Here is a 19,627-nt window from a genome sequence, read left to right as displayed (position 1 = left end):
AAATAAAATAAGTTACTAAAATAAAAAAATAATTATTAAAAAAATTTTTTTAAGTAAAAAAAAAAAAAAACCGACGGATAGAACCCTAGGACAAATGGTGAAAGCAAAGCTATACAGACAAAATCTCACAGAGACGCATACACATACACACTCACAGAAAAGAGGAAAAGGGGAAAAAATCATAAATCTTGCTCTCGACATCCACCTCCTCAATTTGGGATGATTCGTTGTCTATTCAGGTATTCCACAGATGCAGGGTACATCAAGTTGATTGTGAAGATTTACTCTGCTGCTCCTGAGGCTGCTGGGAGATTTCACTTTCTCTTCTTTGTTCGCACAGCTCCCGGGGTTCAGCTTTGGATTTGGCCCCACCTCTGCGTGTAGGTCGCCGGAGGGCGTCTGTTCTTCGCTCAGACAGGACGGGGTTAAAGGAGGCGCTGATTCGGGTGCTCCGGCTCACTCAGGCCGGGGGGAGGGAGGGGTACGGAGTGCGGGGCGAGCCTGCGGCGGCAGAGGCCAGCGTGATGTTGCACCAGCCTGAGGCGCGCCGTGTGTTCTCCCGGGGAAGTTGTCCCTGGATCCCGGGACCCTGGCAGTGGTGGGCTGCACAGGCTCCCCGGAAGGGAGGTGTGGAGAATGACCTGTGCTCGCACACAGGCTTCTTGGTGGCGGCAGCAGCAGCCTTAGCGTCTCATGCCCGTCTCTGGGGTCCGTGCTGTTAGCTGCGGCTCGCACCCGTCTCTGGAGCTCCTTTAAGCAGCACTCTTAATCCCCTCTCCTTTTGGAAGGTCTGAGGTCTTCTGCCAGCGTTCAGTAGGTGTTCTGTAGGAGTAGTTCCACATGTAGATGTATTTTTGATGTATCTGTGTGGAGGAAGGTGATCTCCACGTCTTACTCTTCCGCCATCTTCCCCTTCTCCCCACATATCACTTTGATGAAAATAAAAATGTAAACAGTTCATCCTCAAGGTGGCGTCGGCGGCGTCCAATGTCCGGCGGTACCAGAGCCCCTGCCTACCATACTGTCTTGATTACTGTAGCTTTGTAGTATAGTCTGAAGTCAGGGAGCCTGATTCCTCCAGCTCCGTTTTTCTTTCTCAAGATTGCTTTGGCTATTCGGGGTCTTTTGTGTTTCCATACAAATTGTGAAAGTTTTTGTTCTAGTTCTGTGAAAAATGCTAGTGGTAGTTTGATAGGGATTGCATTGAATCTGTAGATTGCTTTGGGTAGTATAGTCATTTTCACAATGTTGAGTCTTCCAATCCAAGAACATGGTATATCTCTCCATCTGTTTGTATCATCTTTAATTTCTTTCATCAGTGTCTTATAGTTTTCTGCATACAGGTCTTTTGTTTCCTTAGGTATGTTTATTCCTAGGTATTTTATTCTTTTTGTTGCAATGGTAAATGGGAGTGATTCCTTAATTTCTCTTTCAGATTTTTCATCATTAGTATATAGGAGTGCAAGAGATTTCTGTGGATTAATTTTGTATCCTGCTACTTTACCAAATTCATTGATTAGCTCTAATAGTTTTCTGGTAACATCTTTAGGATTCTCTATGTATAGTATCATGTCATCTGCAAACGGTGACAGATTTACTTCTTTTCTGATTTGGATTAGTTTTGTTTCTTTTTCTTCTCTGATTGCTGTGGCTAAAACTTCCAAAACAATGTTGAATAAGAGTGGTGAGAGTGGGCAACCTTGTCTTGTTCCTGATCTTAGTGGAAATGGTTTCTCTTTTTCAGCATTGAGGACAATGTTGGCTGTGGGTTTGTCATATATGGCCTTTATTATGTTGAGATAAGTTCCCTCTATGCCTACTTTCTGGAGGGTTTTTCTCATAAATGGGTGTTGAATTTTGTCAAAAGCTTTTTCTGCATCTATTGAGATGATCATATGGTTTTTATTCTTCAAATTGTTAATACGGTGTATCTCATTGATTGATTTGCATATATTGAAGAATCCTTGCATTCCTGGGATAAACCCCACTTGATCATGGTGTATGATCCTTTTAATGTGCTGTTGGATTCTGTTGTTAGTATTTTGTTGAGGATTTTTGCATCTATGTTCATCAGTGATATTGGCCTGTAGTTTTCTTTCTTTGTGACATCCTTGCCTGGTTTTGGTATAAGGGTGATGGTGGCTTTGTAGAATGAGTTTGGGAGTGTTCCTCCCTCTGCTATATTTTGGAAGAGTTTGAGAAGGATAGGTGTTAGCTCTTCTCTAAATGTTTGATGGAATTTGCCTGTGAAGCCATCTTGTCCTGAGCTTTTGTTTGTTGGAAGATTTTTAATCACAGTTTCAATTTCAGTGCTGGTGATCGGTCTGTTCATATTTTCTATTTCTCCCTGGTTCAGTCATGGAAGGTTGTGCTTTTCTAAGAATTTGTCCGTTTCTTCCAGGTTGTCCATTTTATTGGCATATAGTTGCTTGTAGTAATCTCTCATGATCCTTTGTATTTCTGCAGTGTCAGTTGTCACTTCTCCTTTTTCATTTCTAATTCTCTTGATTTGAGTCTTCTCCCTTTTTTTCTTGATGAGTCTGGCTAATGGTTTATCAATTTTGTTTATCTTCTCAAAGAACCAGCTTTTAGTTTTATTGATCTTTGCTATTGTTTCCTTCTTTTCTTTTTCATTTATTTCTGACCTGATCTTTATGATTTCTTTCCTTCTGCTAACTTTGGGGTTTTGTGTTCTTCTTTCTCTAATTGCTTTAGGTGTAAGGTTAGGTTGTTTATTTAAGATGTTTCTTCTTTCTTAAGGTAGGTTTGTATTGCTATAAACTTCCCTCTTAGAACTGCTTTTTCTGCATCCCATAGGTTTTGGGTCATCGTGTTTTCATTGTCATTTGTTTCTAGGTATTTTTTAATTTCCTCTTTGATTTCTTCAGTGATCTCTTGGTTATTAAGTAATATTCTTTTGTATACATTTTCTTTATCCAGTCATCCATCAATGAACACTTAGGTTGCTTGCATGTTTGCAGGGAACATTGGGGTGCAGATATCTTTTCCAGTTAGCGTTTTATTTCCTTCAGATAAATACCCAGAAGTGGCTTTGCTGCCAAAGAGAGATGGGGGGTGTGGCCAAGAAGAGTGAAAATCAGTCACTGGTGACTTTGCTGTGCTTCCCCTTTCACTCTTAGATGCTGCCAGGGTCCCTGAAGACAGAAGACACATGAGGAAACAGGTAAAAACTATTTTGTTCTCTTTTGCATTCGACAAGCAAGTAGGGAGCCGCTGCCATGTGCCAGGCACAATTCTAGGGGCTGGGAGCACAGTGGGACTCCCCTCCCTTTCTCTTGCCTGTGTGACAACAGGTAGTAATCCCCAGTCTTTGAGCATCTCCCTTGCCAGGCCTGGCAGTTCTTCTGAGAGCAGGAGGCATCACTGGGTGCCCAGGAGGGAAGAATGGACTCAAGGAGGCCAGCTCTGAGGTTCTGCAAGGCTCTAAACAGGCTCGTGTTGAGCAGACCATGGGTCCAGAGCCTTTGTGCCCAATGCCGACTGTTCCCAGCGTCCCATGCCCCATCCTGCCTCAGCTGCCTTCCAAGCGCAGACCTGAGGCCCACTTCTTGTGCTCCAGAGACTACCTGGAGCTCCGTGGGGTAAGCATGCAGCCCTGCTCTGAGAAGCACCCCTCTTCCACTGGTCTTGGCATTCTTCAGCTGGTCCCCAATGAGGGTGTGACTGGTGGCTGCTGGCAGAGGGGGTACCCTGGCCCAGCTACTGGAGGCTAATCTTTGCCACGGGGAATGGAATCTGGCCCTGGCCATAGCCCTTGTGGAGACCCAGAGGGAGCCCAAAGTGCATCCCTCAGAACACTGACCCTGCAGCCCTCATGGAAAACATAGAATTGTTCCCATGGCTAAAGAGGTATGTGTCGTGTACTCTACTCCAGCCCCCACGCTGGGAGATGCATGATGCCCATACAGCTGGTTAAAGGGCTCGAAAAGGCCTGCACTAAAGATTCCTGTTTCACTTTTTAAAATCCAGCTTCTCTCAAACAGATGTGACCTCGAGGACTTTTTTCTCTGTAACACTATTAGCACCTGCAGGGCTCTATGAGCTCTGTGTGGAGAGCCTGCCCTCATCTATGCCCAGGCCAGTCCAGCACGGCTGCCATGCCTGGGGACAGACCCCCTTCCTACTTTCAGCCAGCGGCCTAGCTTTCGCCACACCGGTCCTGGACACCCAACGGTCCTTTAGCATAAGTCGCGCAGCCAGAGGAGATGCACAGCCAGCCGGAGGGGCTTGGGGAGGGGACGCCGATGTGTGGGAACTGTTGGCTGGGCAGGCGGGACAGACGCAGGTCTGTGCTGAGACAGGAGACACACTCTGTTGGCACGTCCTGCTGACTCCCCAGGGACACGCATTCAGGGCACGACCATGTAAATTGGGACTTAAATTTAACTCTATGTAAATGTAACTCTATGTAAAAGTCCAGTGAGGTGGCGGTCCAGCTCACCGCACGTGCACCCACACGTAGAGATGGACAGTGGCTGCACATCGGCAGCCCTTGGACTACCTCTAGCCCACCCTTCACTAGTTGACCCAAGGTAAGCTCCAGGTCACCTAGGGCCTGGCATTCGAGGTGCTCAGTAGTTTGGTGCCACTCAAAGCCTGAGAGCTGGGCAGCAAGTTTATACAATTTTGGATGGATGGATGGAAGAAAGGAAGGAGTGCTGGGAAGAGAGAGGCTAGCCTTACATGGTTCTCAGGCTGATGGGAGAGGCACAGCATATCCAGAAAAAGACCCTGTGAGCTTCCAGAATTCCATATCCTGCCATGCAACCAGACACGGTCTTCTCAGAATCAGGGAGAAGGGATTGGAGCTCAGTGGGTGAGCAAGAAAAGCTGTCTGGAAGATGTAAGTGACCAGATGGCTTAAAGACAAACTCTTCCTGGCCCAGGCTCCCGCCTAGACACAGCGCCATGCATCTCCTCGGTCCCTTGCTTCTGCTTCTCGGTAAGGATGGTGGCCTGGGCAGATACTTGGGTCTGGGACGACTGTGGGAGCTGGAGGAGGAGGAGGAAAGATGGGGGCAGAGAAGAGTAAATGTGGGGCAGGGTGGGGACAGTCAGTGTATATGTGTGTGCGTGTGTATACGTCTCTCTTTGCGTATCTGCCTCTCTCCCCCCCCACCCCCCCACTCCCGCCTCTTCAGAGGAAATTCTTTAGAATGCGCTCATCGTCCTTCAGTAATGCTTTCTGTTCGCTCTGGTGGGTTCCAGAATACTTGGCTTTCTCTGACTCAGCCCAGTGGACGTTTGAACATCCCAAGATCCTCTACGCCTGGGATGGAGCCTGCGTCTGGGTTCCCTGCCGCTACCGTATCCTAAACAAGCACTTGCTAGATAACCTGACCGTGTACCACAATTATAAGTACGACAGCTCCACCAAGAGCTACAATGGGACCATCCTCTATAAGAACCTAAAAATCAGGGAGTTTCCTGCTGGTCAGGGAAGGGTACAGTTCCTGGGAAATGGCAGATACAACTGCACCCTCCTCATCAATCCCGTGAAAGTCAATGACAGCGGTCAGCTGGGGCTGAGGATGACGTCTGGGGAGAACAAATGGATGGAGGCCATCGGCCTCAACATCTCTGGTAAGGCCCTGAGGATGGGTTCCTTCGTCTCGGCAATGAGGAACGTGGGAAGCACCCGACTCCTGGGACAGCTCACAAACCAGGTCGCCTGCAGAGGCCAGACAGGGATGCCAGTGAGCGACCGGGGTGCCACAGGACAGTGGCGCCCGTGGCAGACTGGAGCCTAGGGGCACTCATCCCTCCTTGAGCATCTCCCCTGGCTTTTCCAGAGATGGAAATCTGAATTTTCAAGTGAAATCTCCCAATGTATTAATGTGGGGGGATCCATTCTAATTAGGCCTTCGTGGCTACATGACACACAGATAGGGTGTGAACCAAACACAGGTCTGGGGCCTCCCCCCGAGGGAGTGTGCTCGCTCCATTCCACGGCCTGTTCATTCGGTGGGTGGTTCTAAGCAGGCCTGTGTTTGGGGTGAGAGATGCAGCTTCAGATGCTGCAATCTGAGGGCGGCCCAGCCTCGGGGAGAGCAGGGACTGGCTGCACACAGGCCTCTGCGCTAAAGGAATCCCCTCCAGGAGTGCCGTGTGGGAGGTCTCCGATACCGAGGCCTTTGAGCCAGGTTTGTCCTCCAAGCTAAGCATGTTGAACTAAACGCGTCAAATCCGCTAAGGAGCGCCGGGGGAGTGGTGTGGAAAACATTTAGAAAGCAGACACCAGGGGGTGTGAACGAAGTAACTATAAAACATAAAACACCGTTTCTAAGGAGGATCAACTTTCACAAGACCTTTCAGAGGGGGTTTGGGCCGAGCAGAGAAAGGCAGGCCCGGAGGGAGGTGGACAGGACCGGCCGGGGCTTCCTGATGGGTTCTCTGCGGCAGGGCATCTAAAGCTGGTCCAGGTTCCCAGGCCTCCAGCGTGGCCCCTGCTCTCTTGCAGAGACGGCTCCTCCACCCCACATTGAGCTCCCTCCAGACATCCGGGAGCTCCACGACGTCACTGTCACCTGCTCGCTGAATTTCGCCTGCTTTGAGTACCAGGTTCATCTGCAGTGGTCCCTGGAGGAGCGTGCGGTCACCTCCACCTCCCTGTCCACCGAGACCGTCTCCACCCAGAGCACTCTCACGTTCCAGCCGCAGTGGACTCACCACGGCAAGAACCTGACCTGCCAGCTCTGGGACCCCACGGAACAGCAGTTACTCTCTGAGGAAACGGTGTGGCTGGACGTGAAGCGTGAGTCTCCCCAGTGCTTGCTTCTGTGGGAGGGCCGAGGGTCCTGTCATCCCTTCACCCCCGCAGAGGGTAACAGGAGCCCACACAGAGGGGAGCGTGATGGGTCTGTGGGCACCCGCTGTTGGGAATGGTCCAGGCAGAGCCGCGACCCCTCCTCCACCATTCCCATCATCAGCTCTGGTGTTTCAGGGGACACCTGATTCAGAATAAAAGAATCTATCCTCAAACCATGACCTGATTTGGGGATCGCTTGGTTAAGGTTTTTTGGTTCCCCTGGGGGGCGGGATGAAGAATTTTTTCACATCATTTTTTTGTGCCTCATTCATTCATTCATTCAATAAATATTTGTTGTGAACCTACTAGGCTGCTGGGGATAGAGCAGTGAGCAAAGTTCTTGCCCACGTGGAACTAGCATTGAAGTCAGGGAGACGAAGAGTAGATAGGTGAAAAGGGAACTAGAGAACATATGTGTAGGTGGTGCTAAGTGTATCACACAAAGATAAAGCAGGGCTAGGACAGAGGGAGTGAGGGATGGAGGCTGAACTTGAGCTGAGACTTGGGTGAAGGGAGGGCCTGAGGCAGGCATATCTCCGTGAGAAGAGCGTTCCAGGGAGAAGAAAGAGCAAGTCCGAGGCCTTGAGGTAGGAACTTGGTGTGTCTGCCTCAGAGCAAGGAGCCGGCAAGCTTGGCACTACATCCAAGGGGCCCAGTGGTAGGAAAGGAAGGCCAAGAGGGACCGGGACGCTAGATCTCGTGGGCTGCAGCGAGCGTTTCTGGATTGTTCTCTAAGCGTGGAATCCACTGAACGGTTTCAAGCAGGAGAGTCGTGAGGTCTGATGGACAGTCCTGGGAATGCTGCTGGCTGCTGGTGGAGACCAGACCTTTGGGGTCTGGGGTGTGGGGAGCAGAGAACCGAGTTGGGAGGCTGTGATGGTCAGTCACCTGTTGACAAGGGTGACAGTGAGTGGCCACGCACCCTTGCCCGCTCTGTCTAGGCCGCTGCTTTATCAGAATAAAAGGCCTGCAACTTGTCAGCCCGTCACACCCTCTGAGAATCCCCATCCCCTCCCTCACTGTTCCCTCCGCTTCTCCAGACGCGCCGAAGTTGAAGATCCAGGTCAGTCCCAGAGAAGCCACTGTGACAGAGGGAGAGTCTGTGACCATGACGTGCCAGGTTGTCAGCAGCAACCCACGGCACCAGAAGGTGGCCTGGCTCAGGGACGGGGTCCTGCTGGCGGAGGAGGAGACGCCCACGCTCACTCTGCCCAAGGTGACCAGGAGGATGAGTGGGCAGTACCAGTGCAAGGCCCACAACGATGTGGGCTCCGAAGAGTCGGAAGCAGTGGACCTCCAAGTGCACTGTGAGCCTCCTGGGAGCTGGGGAAGGGCCGGGCCGGGGGTCAGCAGGGGCACCTTCCAGGCCCATGGGAGGGGAGCCCCGGAGGCCTCTGCTCACCACCACCCCCAGCCTCCCAGCCTCGGCCTCTTCTTCTAGATGCTCCGGAACCTTCCAGGGTTCAGATCGTCTCCTCGCCAACGAAGGAAGGAAATAAAGTAGAGCTGACGTGTATATCACTGGCCAATCCTCCTCCAACGAATTACACCTGGTACTACAATGGGCTAGAAATGCCTGGAAAGACGGACAGGACCTTCCAGATCCCAGAGGTCCTCCTCAGGCACGCTGGGGAGTACTCCTGCTTGGCGGAAAATGATCTTGGTCCTGGACAAGTTGGCCAGGAAGCTGACTTGGAAGTCCAGTGTGAGTAGCCGCAGAGCTGCTGGAGGGAGGAGATGGCTCTGGGGGCAGGAGGAGGGTAGACGTGCCCGCGAAGGGACAGCAAGCGGAAACCAGGGGCTCCCGGCAGATAAGCTTCTTGGGGCCATTGTTGTGTTCACAGTTGTGTCCTTAGCACCAGACAGGGCCTGGCTCGTGGGAGGTGCTCAGTAGATGCTTGTTGACTTGAATGAGTGGCAAGATGCCAGGGTCCCACGAGGGACGCAGTGGCTGAGTCCCTGAAGGGGTCTTGAAATTTTCGAGGAGGACTGGGGCAAAATGCTTCTTTACCTCTTGGTTGTCAGACCCTGTTTAACACAGTGAGTCTTGGCACCGAGGGGAGCCCCGGACAAAGAGAATCCCTAGGTTTGATCCTTGGACCCTGGGATGTCATAGTCGGGGCCAGATACTGTGATGTGGACGCCCAAATCCTGAAATCTAGACACCGGATATGTGGTAACAGCAGCAGCAGAAGCAGCACGTGTTGTGTGTTTACCACACGCCACAGGGCTCTAACAGCATCCTCTTACTCCATCCTGCAGTGATTCCACGAGGTTAGCTACTCACAGGACCTCATTTGACAGATGAGTCAACTGAGGCCTGCAGCCCACGGTCACACAACGCCAAGGGGCAGGATCCGGCACTCTGGATCCAGAGCTCTGCTTTTCTTCTTCTTTTTTAAGTTAACGCCCTTACTGTAGTGACCCGGCTCCGTGCCCCAGACCCGTGCAGAGACCCACAGAGAGGGGCCCCTCCCTTGCACAGCACCACACGTACCCCGCCCAGAGCTGTGCTCTTAACCACTGCACCATCCTGTCTCAAACCACAGCCAGGCCAAATGGCCAGGGCAGGGTTTCTGTTCTCAGAGGCAAGAGGGAAGCACAAGCCCTCCCTCCGCTAATAGAGGAACTGCGTGAATGCAGGGCACAGGAAGGGGGAAGAGGGAGCAGGAAGGAACAGGTCTTATGGGCTTCTGACTTTTCTTGACCCACCTCTCTGGTTTTCTTCCAGATCCTCCCAAGGAGGTAATCACAGTGATTCAAAGCCCCACACCGATTCGAGAAGGAGACAGTGTGATCCTGTCCTGTACCTACAATTCCAGTAATCCCAGAGTTACCCGATATGAATGGGATCACCTAGGCTTCCAGGACCAGCTATCGCCCGCTGGGCTGACGATTCGAAAAGTTGCCTGGGACACAGGGCCAGTCAAGTGCGCAGCCTGTAACCAGTGGTGTTTGTGGTCTCCCCCTGTCGACCTGGATGTCCAGTGTGAGTGCCCTGGGCCGGGGGAGCTAGGGGGTGGCCCAGCTGGGGTGCGGGGCTCTAAGGGTGAGGAGACCAAAGCCTGAACCACAGTCCTCACAGAGAATTGAGGGATGAGAGTCAGGCCTCAGGGCCAAGGGGAGAGGAATTCTCGGGAACAGGAAGAGGGGAAGAGACCCAAGAGATCAGCCTGAGGTCCTTGCTCTCCAGATGCCCCCAAAGATGTCAGTGTCCAGGTCACTCCCCACAGTGAGATTCGCTCTGGGCGCCCGGTCCTCCTCCAATGTGACTTCTTAAGCAGCCGCCCCGCGGATGTCCGCTTCTTCTGGAAGAAAAATGGAATCTTTCTGGAGGAAGGAAAGAAACTGAGCTTTGACGCCATCTCTCCAGAAGATGCTGGAACTTACCACTGCTTGGTCAACAATTCCATAGGACAGACCTCATCTAAGGCCTGGGCTCTCCAAGTGCTGTGTGAGTGGCTGGAGCCGGAGGCTGGGAGCAGAGACGGGCAGGTGACTGGCTACCCGGATCCTGACTTTGCTTCTACTTACAGATGCACCCAGGAGCCTGCATGTGTCCATCAGCCCGAAAGACGGAGTGGTGGAGGGGAAGAAAGCGGTCCTGACGTGCGAGAGCGACGCCAACCCTCCCACCTCCCACTACGCATGGTTTGACTGGAATAACCAAGACCTCCGCCATTACGATCAGACGCTGAGATTGGACCCTGTGACGCTGCAGCACTCAGGCGCCTATTGGTGCCAGGGGACCAACAGGCTGGGCCGGGGCCAGTCGCCGCCCACCACCCTCACCGTCTACTGTAAGGGCCCTTCTCCGGCCCTGGCCACTCCTGCGGCGTGCGTTCCGGACCTCCTCCCCGCTCCTGCACGGAGGGTGGGGAGTGGGCAGCCTGTGCGCTCAGAGGCGCCCCTTCTCCACACACAGCTCCCCTGTCTTCCCTCCTCCCCGATCAGTCTCTCGCCACCCCGGGAGGATTCAGGCTGCCCCTACCTTCCAGACATCCTGAGCTCCTCCTGGCTCCCTCTCTCTGCCTCTTTCTCTCTGCCTCACCCTTGATAGGCTGCTTGTTTCTACCTTTTGAGATTGTAGTGGTTTTGGTTTTTCTTTAAAAGACAATACAAGTACATGGTAAAAACAGCATGAAAGGGTAAATAGTGGAAGGACAGATACGTCTCCTTTCTTGTTCCCCGAGAACTCTACCCCCTCCCTCCCTTGAGGCTTTCACCGTTGGCAGCTGGATATGGCCTCTCACAGAGATTTTTCTATACGTGCACCACAGGCCTATAGAGATTTATGTCCATACACCCTTCTTTGTTACTCAGATGGCGGGAGAGCTCACACGTTGCCCTGAACTTCCCTTTCTTCCATGTAATAACAGCACTTGGAGATTGTTCTCTATCTGTGCATATACAGGGTGTCTGAAGAGTCTGGAAAAACACAGGGGAAAATATTTAATTTATTTATTGTGCTTTTTTCAGGTTAATGATTGGAGCCATGGCTTTAAACTTAGAGGATTGGCACTGGCAAAGCTGGTGCTAAAGGGAGCCAGCCTGAGGGTGTCATTTGGAAAAGTTACACATTGTATAAAAACATATACAATGTGTATATTGTATATACAATATACACATTGTATATGTATATTGTATATACAATATACACATTGTATATGTATATTGTATATACAATATACACATTGTATATATATATTGTATATACAATATACACACTGTATATGTATATTGTATATACAATATACACATTGTATATCTCCCCAGGGAGTCCCCTGGGTCTCCCCTCTGCAGGCACCCTGGAGACCTGACTCTTTTGCTGAGGGTGCACTGCGGTCCCGTGTACGGATGTTGAATAACTATGTGTCCACTGCCCTCCTCAAGGCTGGTGCAGTCTCCTGCTCTGGGCACACCTGCGAGGAGAATTGTAGGCTAGGTTCCTACGTGAACTGGCTGGCTAAAAGGACAAGTGATTTTAAGCACGGCCAAGCTGCCCTCTGGAGAGGCGGCACCATTTATGAGGGTTACGTGCTCTGTGTGTGCCCGAGGCTGTCACACAGCAGGAGCTCCTCTTGAAAAAGAGCTGCCCTTCCCTCCTAATGAGACGTCCAGAGGGCAGGGCTGGCTTCTCCCTCTTTCTCTGCACCACACCCCCTGGGCAAGGAGGAGATGTCGCACAGGCCGGAAGGACCGTGGCTGTGCAGAGAGGAGCCGAGGATACCTCCCAGGCAAAGGTCACAGGGCAGAGCTGGCCTGCTACCCGACTGAGGCAGTGTCGTCAACTGACGTACCTCCTTTCTCTATCAGATAGCTCAGCCTCCATCATCAGGCGAGTGGCCTTGGGAGTGGGGTTCTGTCTGGCCATCTTCCTCCTGGCAATATGGGGAGTCAAGCTGCAGCGGAGGTGAGTTCCTCCCACTGCCCACCACCTTTGCTCCCCCTCCGCCCAACCCAGGGAACGACCCCGGTTACTCAGTCCTGCAGCCCCCGGCATGCCGAGTCCACAGGGTCCTCTTCCCAGGCCCTTCGTCCTCCCTGAGCAGGTCTTTATTTCTCAGCTGGAAGAGGATTCAGAGACAGCAGGGGCTTCAGGAAAGTTCCAGTGGACAGAACTTCTTTGTGAGGAATGTAAAGGTAGGATGGCAGAAAGATGAAATGCATTCGAGTCAAGAGAGAAACAAAGTGGAAAATCAACTATGTGTCAAATAAAAAAAAAGAAGAGAAACAAAGTGGAGAGGGGTGATAAAGAGTAGAGAGGCAGGGGAGCTAGGGCGGGGAGAGGAGTGGTAAGGGCCGAAACCTCGTCCTCCTCTCAGGCTCGAAGGACCCCCCAAGCTGAAGGCCCCCACTCCCTGGGGTGCTACCATCCAGTGACGGAAGACGCCGTCAGCTATGCTGCCTTGCGCTTTCCTCTTGGCGAGACGGATGCACCGAGACCTGGGTACTGAGGGCACCAGGGGGGTGACACCTGCACCCTGGGAGGGGTGCGGGGGGCAGAGCTCGTGTCTCGCCTGCCCTGTGTGTGCCAGGCCCGTGCTTCTTCTCCTCATTCCTGCTCTGTAACAACCCCCCTGGTAACGGTCTCGGGAATTGGATCTGTTCCTACAAACCAGGAGCAGGCACGGCCAGAGTCGGTCTCTATCACCGAGGTTGGGACTTTGCGATACATACACGCATACGTTCACTCATCTGATACATCAGCCCCTGCTGTGTGCACTAGGCATGATGCAAGGGGCTGAGAGGCTGGGGGTGCTCTTAGGGTCTAGGGGAGTTGGAAGAAGGAGCAGATTTCATGCAAAAGCCTTCATTTGTGGTCATCTCTCTGCCTTCCCTCTCAGAGATGCAGGGACCTCAGAGACGTGGAGACTTTCCTCAAACAGGGACGACACGGTCACTTACTCTGTGGTGCAGAAGCGTCACGTGGTAAGAGGGCAAGGCTATGGAAGGTGGGGAAGTGACGGGACCTGGCCTCGGCTGTGAGTCCCAGAGCCTGGGTGGCAGAGGCTGGACAGTGGGGAGGGCTGCCCAGACCCTGGTGAGGTCAGACCAGGGCAGGCACCTCCCAGTCTGAGGACGGCTGCAGCCAGTTTCTAGACAAGAGGACTCCTGCTCGCGCTCTTGGACCCCCAGGCGGAGCGGAGGAGAGAAGGGACAGGGAAAGCGGGCTGCGGGAGGCTGGTGAGCGTGAGGCCACGCTCACCACCATGTGGCTTTCTCAGGGCGACTATGAGAACGTGACTCCAGAGGTCCTAGAAGACGAGGGGATACATTACTCGGAGATGGTCCATTTTGGGTTTGGGGAGCGGCCGCTGGCCCAGGAAGGAGTGGAATACGTGACCCTCAAGCAATGATGGGCCAAACCAGCTGAGGTGGAGGGGCCAGGGGCCGCAGGGGCCAGGGCGGTCCTGGAACTTTCTCAGCCTCTGCTGTTCAGCTGAGAAATCACACACACACACACACACACACACACACACACACACACACACACACACGCACACACACGCACATGCACGCATGCACGCATTCACACACATGCATGCACGCACACACGCACACACACGAGCACGCACACACGGACACAGTTACTGCAACCCCAGTTGGTGCAGAGAACTTTGTACATGGTCCAGAGACAGTCTTCCTTCTTAGCACTGGTAACCCCGACCCTCCAAAGGGTCTGTCCCTGGTCCTTTCCCACTCCCCTTCTCACCCAGAAATTCATCTAAATACCTATCCTGAGCTGTACAAATCCCCCTGCCCCTTCCCAGCCGTCTGCCACCACCTACCCACTCCCAAACCCCACTCCGCAGCTGGCTGTGTCCCTGCGGGGATCAGCTGGTCATTATTTTTATTGTTCTCTCTCCCCATCCCTTTGACACCTCACCCCTGCTCTGATAACTCCACTCACTAATCTTATGCGTAATTTTTGACCCCAGGGCAAAGCCCAGGGAAAGAGGAACAAAAATGAGGTAGAGGCACTGCCCTGGGCTGGTTTCTTCTCTCAGAGGCCTTCCACGGGGAGGATTACGCTGCTGCGGCTCCTGTCCTCGAGGGTCTCATGGTCTGAGACATACACTGATGTGGACAAACGTGTAACAGACACAGAGCTACACAATAAACATGGCTCAGATGCCACGTCAAAGAGCCAGTGAATGATTTCCAGTCTGCAGAGTCTGAGCGGGGACGGGGAGCTGAGGCAGGCATCCTGGGGCTTGGGGAGAGGGGAAAGGTGACGTCACGCGCAAATCACCAGATCGGAGGGTCCATCGTCTTGTTGCCAAGAGTCCGCGGGCGTCACAGACAGAGCCTGAGTCCCGATTCTTCTGCTTAACCAGACGAATGATCTGGGGCAAAGTTCCCCGGCTTCTCTGAGCCTCCGTCTCTCCGTCTGTAACATGAAGATGCAGGCGGTTCGAGATAGGAAGTGAGGTATAACCTTATGTCATGTTATAAGATTAACGCAACAGCCAAAAGCCCCTAGAAACCACATTCCCATCTGATTTGCATCTCTTGAAGACCATAAAAAGGGGAAGCCAAAGCATTACTCACAGCAATTCTCAAAAGTGACCCTGCCGCGTCGTTTCACAACCCACAGCTGCCTGCCTTCTTGAAGGCCAGCTGCCTTGAGGAACCCCTCAGCTTTTCTACCTCTCCCCGTGACCCCCACTAGCTCTCTAGTATGTTCCCTGGCCGACTTGCCAGGGAGGCCCTTCCGGCTTCTCCTCCGCTTCTCCGTCTGTTCTCTCTCCACCTGGTCTCCTGCTTCTCCCAAGGGGCCAAGGCCCATTCTCCTTCAGGGCAGGAACCTGTGGTTAATCATTCATCAAGATGACAGTCAGGGCTTCCCTGGTGGCGCAGTGGTTGAGAGTCCGCCTGCCGATGCAGGGGACACGGATTCGTGCCCCGGTCCGGGAAGATCCCACATGCCGCAGAGCGGCTGGGCCCGTGAGCCATGGCCGCTGAGCCTGCGCGTCCGGAGCCTGTGCTCCGCAGCGGGAGAGGCCGCAGCAGTGAGAGGCCCGCGTACCGCAAAAAAAAAAAAAAAAAAAGATGACAGTCAAATTCCTGGCCTGTGGTGGGCGCTCTGAAGGCACCGCCTTCCTTGGCTGCCCTACTTTCCCGTCTGCTCGATCCAGATGCTCTCTGAGAGGTTGTCCTTGGGATGCCCAAGGAGTGGGGCACTGATTTCCCCATGAACCTACTTTGTCCCTGGTTTGACGTCTTTTTTTTTTTTTCTGGCCGCGCCACGTGACTTGCAGGATCTTAGTGCCCTGACCAGGGATTCCCCCCAGGCCCCGACAGTGGAAGTCCTAACCACTGGACCGCCAGGGAACTCCCTGGTTTGAACTGTCGTGAGCACCTTCCACGTTTGTGGAGAAAGGGAAGGTTTCGAGAACTGTCGAAATGAGAGGGCAAGGGTCTGGGGACCAGTATCATTCAACCATTTATCCAGCAAACACCTACTGAACACCTCCCACTGCATCCACCACAGAGCCAGTTGTGGGGGTACAAAAAAGATACAACATGGTCCTAATCTCGGGGGTCTCTAGTCTAGGTGTCCAGAGGGTTTTAGGAGCTGAAGGACCTAAAGGCAGCTGCCAGCCTGATGAGGTCTGGCGCGGGCTCCCTGGCAACCAGCGGATGACTTCCCATCCTGGACCTGAGCCTGACTGCTGACATCAACCTACTTCATGACCAATTGCCCGAGAGATGTGGCTGTCATCAGGCCCTGCTGAGGTGTGCACAGCAGGTGACTGGGCAGCGCTGGGGCTAGAACACAGGCAGCCCCCGACCCAGCCCCGGACCTCACCGTCCTCTTGGAGCCTAGACAATTGACCATTCGTCTGACTTGCTGAGTCCCTGCTAGGTATGCAACAAGCAGCGGACAAAGCACACAGAAAGCGTTGCCTTCACTGATCAACCTTCTAGTGGAGGAGCCGGCAAATCTGACGTGGCCGAGTCGTGGGTGCTTGGAGGAAACCACAACGCAAGATGAAAGCAGAGAGGCTGGAGCAGGGGAGGGGCCCGTTTGGATGCAGGGATCAAGGGAGGTCCTCTGAGGAGGGGACACCTGAATTGCCAGGTGGGAGGGCCAAACAGAGAAGAGCTTGAAGACGCGCTGTCTCCCTTTATAAATTTATTTATTTATTTTTGGCTGCGTTGGGTCTTTGTTGCTGCGTGCAGGCTTTCTCTAGTTGGGGCTACTCTTCATTGCGGTGCACGGGCTTCTCATTGCGGTGGCTTCTCTAGTTGCGGAGCACGGGCTTTAGGCACGCAGGCTTCAGTAGTTGTGGCTCGCGGGCTTAGCTGCTCTGCGGCATGTGGGATCTTGCAAGACCAGGGCTCGAACCCGTGTCCCCTGCACTGGCAGGCGGAGTCTTAACCACTGCACCACCAGGGATGCCCCCTGCTGTCTCCCTTTGCACCCAGCTTTGCTCATCTACCAAATGCTTGTCACGAGAGGTGAAATGGCACTCCTGTTGACTTTTCCTCAGTTCTGTCAGTTTCTCAGTGCTTCCCAAAGACAAAATACTAAACAACAGGTTGCAAGCTCCTCTACAATTCCCAGGGAGGTGCTGGACGACACATGTAGGACTTAGAAGGGGGGTGACCAAGAATCAGTTTGGTTTGCGAGGTTTGAAAAGGAAATGAGATCATTTCTTTGGAGGGAGCCGTGGATATGCTGAGACTCTCAGGCTGCCTGCTCTGGAAGCCTGGTGGGAAGCACTTCCAGGGAACCACTCAGAGAAGCTTATTCTGGGTGACTTGGATTTGGGGGAGGACATAGGGGCCTGGTGACTGACACACACACCCAAGAAAGCTGAAGTCCAGAGAGACCATACTGTCAGCCGGAGGCAGGAGAGAGACAGACAGATAGAGAGACACGTGCACAGTCAGAGACAGAAAGAGAATCACAGAGACAGCTTAGGGCCGCTTTAAATCTCAGGAGGTCTCCTTAGAAGGGCAGGATGACCCCAACAGGGAGGTGAACGACCAAGTTCTCAGGGCCTGAGAGGAATGTTAAGCGGCCAGCTGGAGGCACGCGCCACCCAATGTCCCTACGGGTGCCCCAGGGAGGAGTCCCTCTTGACATCCGTGCAGCCCAGAGAGAGGCAGGGTGGAGACCACAGCCCGGGTACTTCAGTGCCACCGAACTCGACTTTGCTTGTTCCAGGTCTCTCCTTCTCTCCCTCCTGCCGACACAGGGAGGGTCATAAACCACCGTCATCAGGTCAGAGGGGAAAGGAGAGGGAGGATGGAGGAGCCCAAGGCCTGTGCAGGTGGGGGGAGAGTAGAAGCTCTAACTGGGAATGATGATCTCATTGTCCCACATAGTAAATGCCAAGTGGAGATGGTATGGGTGACTAGAGGGACTTATTATCTGGGAGTGAGCCTGGGCCTGCCCACAAGCTCATCCAGGAGTAGAGAAGACTAAACCCCCAGAGCCGGTTTGAACGGGCTGGCGGGGGTGGGGATGGAATAAAGTTGTGTTCTGGTTGTACCACCAACCCTGCTTTTTAGAGGTGCTGATAATTCCAAAAGATACACGCACCCCAATGTTCATTGCAGCTCTATTTACAATAGCCAGGACATGGAAGCAACCTAAGTGTCCATCAACAGAGGAATGGATAAAGAAGATGTGGTACATATATACACTATGGAATATTACTCAGCCATAAGAAGGAACGAAATTGTTCCATTTGCAGAGACGTGGATGGACCTAGAGACTGTCATACAGAGTGAAGTAAGGCAGACAGAGAAAAACAAATATCGTATATTAACACATATATGTGGAATCTAGAAAAATGGTACAGATGAACCTATTTGCAAAGCAGAAATAGAGACACAGACGTAGAGAACACATGTATGGACACCAAGGGGAGAAAGGGGCAGCAGGATGAACTGGGAGATTGGGATTGACGTATATACACTGCTATGTATAAAATAGATAACTAATGAGAACCTACTGTATAGCACAGGGAACGCTACTCAGTGCTCTGTGGTGACCTAAATGGGAAGGAAATCCAAAAAGGAGGGGATATATGTATATGTAGAGCTGATTCACTTTGCTGTACAGCAGAAACTAACGCAACATTGTAAAGCAACTATATTCAATAAAAATTAAAAAAAAAAAAAGGTGCTGGCTACGCACTCTTCACTCCCCCCAGGAAAAGCCCACATTTCTAACCTCTGCCCTTCCTGTGTTTGCATCATCTTGGACCCTCACCTCCTTCTGAGATGCCCCATTAGCTGCTCATCCAGGCTGTGAGTGCCTCAGGCTAATGGCCCTGCCTCCCCGCCCTTCTCTCCCTTCCGGCTCACTGCCCATCCTGGCCACCCTCCCTCAGGGGACTCCTGAGCCTCAGAGACACCTGGCAGCACCAAGAGGTGAGTCCCTCTTTCTGTGGCTTCTCTCCCCACCACAATTTTTCCCCAGATCCCCAGAAGCCTCCGCTTAGGGGGAACCCCTGAAGCTGGCTAAAGTCATTCCCTGTGACACCAGTGGGACCTCGCTTATCCCTGGACTCTCCCCGGGAGACCTCCTTCTCCTGCCCTTTGCTACAACCTACAACCCCGACTTCCCCTCGGCTAGGCGTTGCCACCAGCCCCGCACTGCCTGCTGTAGGGGAACAGCTCCTTCTCTTTCCAGGGAACTGGGGAAGGGGTGTGAACACAGGAATCTAGCTTCCTTTCCTGAGAAAAATACATACTGTCGGGATCAACTCTGTTCATTTTCTTCTTCTTTTTTTTTAAAGATGTTTTTGATGTGGACCATTTTTAAAGTCTTTATTGAATTTGTTACAATATTGCTTCAGTTTTATGTTTTGGTTTTTTGGCCACGAGGCATGTGGGATCTTAGCTGCCCAACCGGGGATCGAACCCTCAGCCCCTGCATTGGAAGGCGAAGTCTTAACCACTGGGCCGCCGGGGAAGTCCCTCAACTCTGCTCTGAATTCTCTCCTCCGCTTGTCTCCCCAGAGTCTCAGAAAGCAAGAGGCCTTCCCTCTTCTGGGACCTGCGCGCCTGTGCTCCGTCTCCTCCCGTTACACCACAATCGCTCGCTTCAATTAAGGGGGCACATGGTGGAGAGAAAACAGAGGACTGACGGCTAGTGGTCCTCGCTTCTAACCCAGGCCACCTCCCCCTACCGGCGTCTGTCTCCTCAGCTATCCCACTAGATGGCTTCTCGCACCCTGAGCAAGTGCTGAAACCAGTCTGTGACTCTGGGAGCCCCCTTTCCGGGCCCTGAGATCTGGGGGCAGGGCGCCAGTGGTGCGCACGAGGGGCCCC

The 19,627-nt window shown here is 52.7% G+C and overlaps 1 protein-coding gene across 1 annotated transcript; it reads left to right on the top strand.

Moving 5' to 3' along the window:
- Nucleotides 1-4,914: 4,914 nt before the first annotated feature.
- Nucleotides 4,915-13,689, top strand: CD22 (CD22 molecule; the record flags this gene model as incomplete). Its single annotated transcript, XM_082677008.1, has 13 exons — nucleotides 4,915-4,963; nucleotides 5,230-5,604; nucleotides 6,482-6,775; nucleotides 7,870-8,136; nucleotides 8,271-8,534; nucleotides 9,561-9,818; nucleotides 10,023-10,283; nucleotides 10,366-10,629; nucleotides 12,146-12,242; nucleotides 12,397-12,472; nucleotides 12,655-12,779; nucleotides 13,177-13,261; nucleotides 13,558-13,689. Exons 1-13 carry the CDS (start codon nucleotides 4,930-4,932, stop codon nucleotides 13,687-13,689), a joined length of 2,532 nt encoding a protein of 843 aa, XP_082533134.1. The 5' UTR covers nucleotides 4,915-4,929.
- Nucleotides 13,690-19,627: the final 5,938 nt, after the last annotated feature.

This window comes from Grampus griseus (genome assembly GCF_964374135.1).
Source record: "Grampus griseus genome assembly, chromosome: 19".
NCBI lineage: Eukaryota > Metazoa > Chordata > Mammalia > Artiodactyla > Delphinidae > Grampus > Grampus griseus.
The sequence above is the reverse complement of the archived record's forward strand: the minus strand, read 5'-3'. Positions and strand labels throughout refer to the sequence as shown.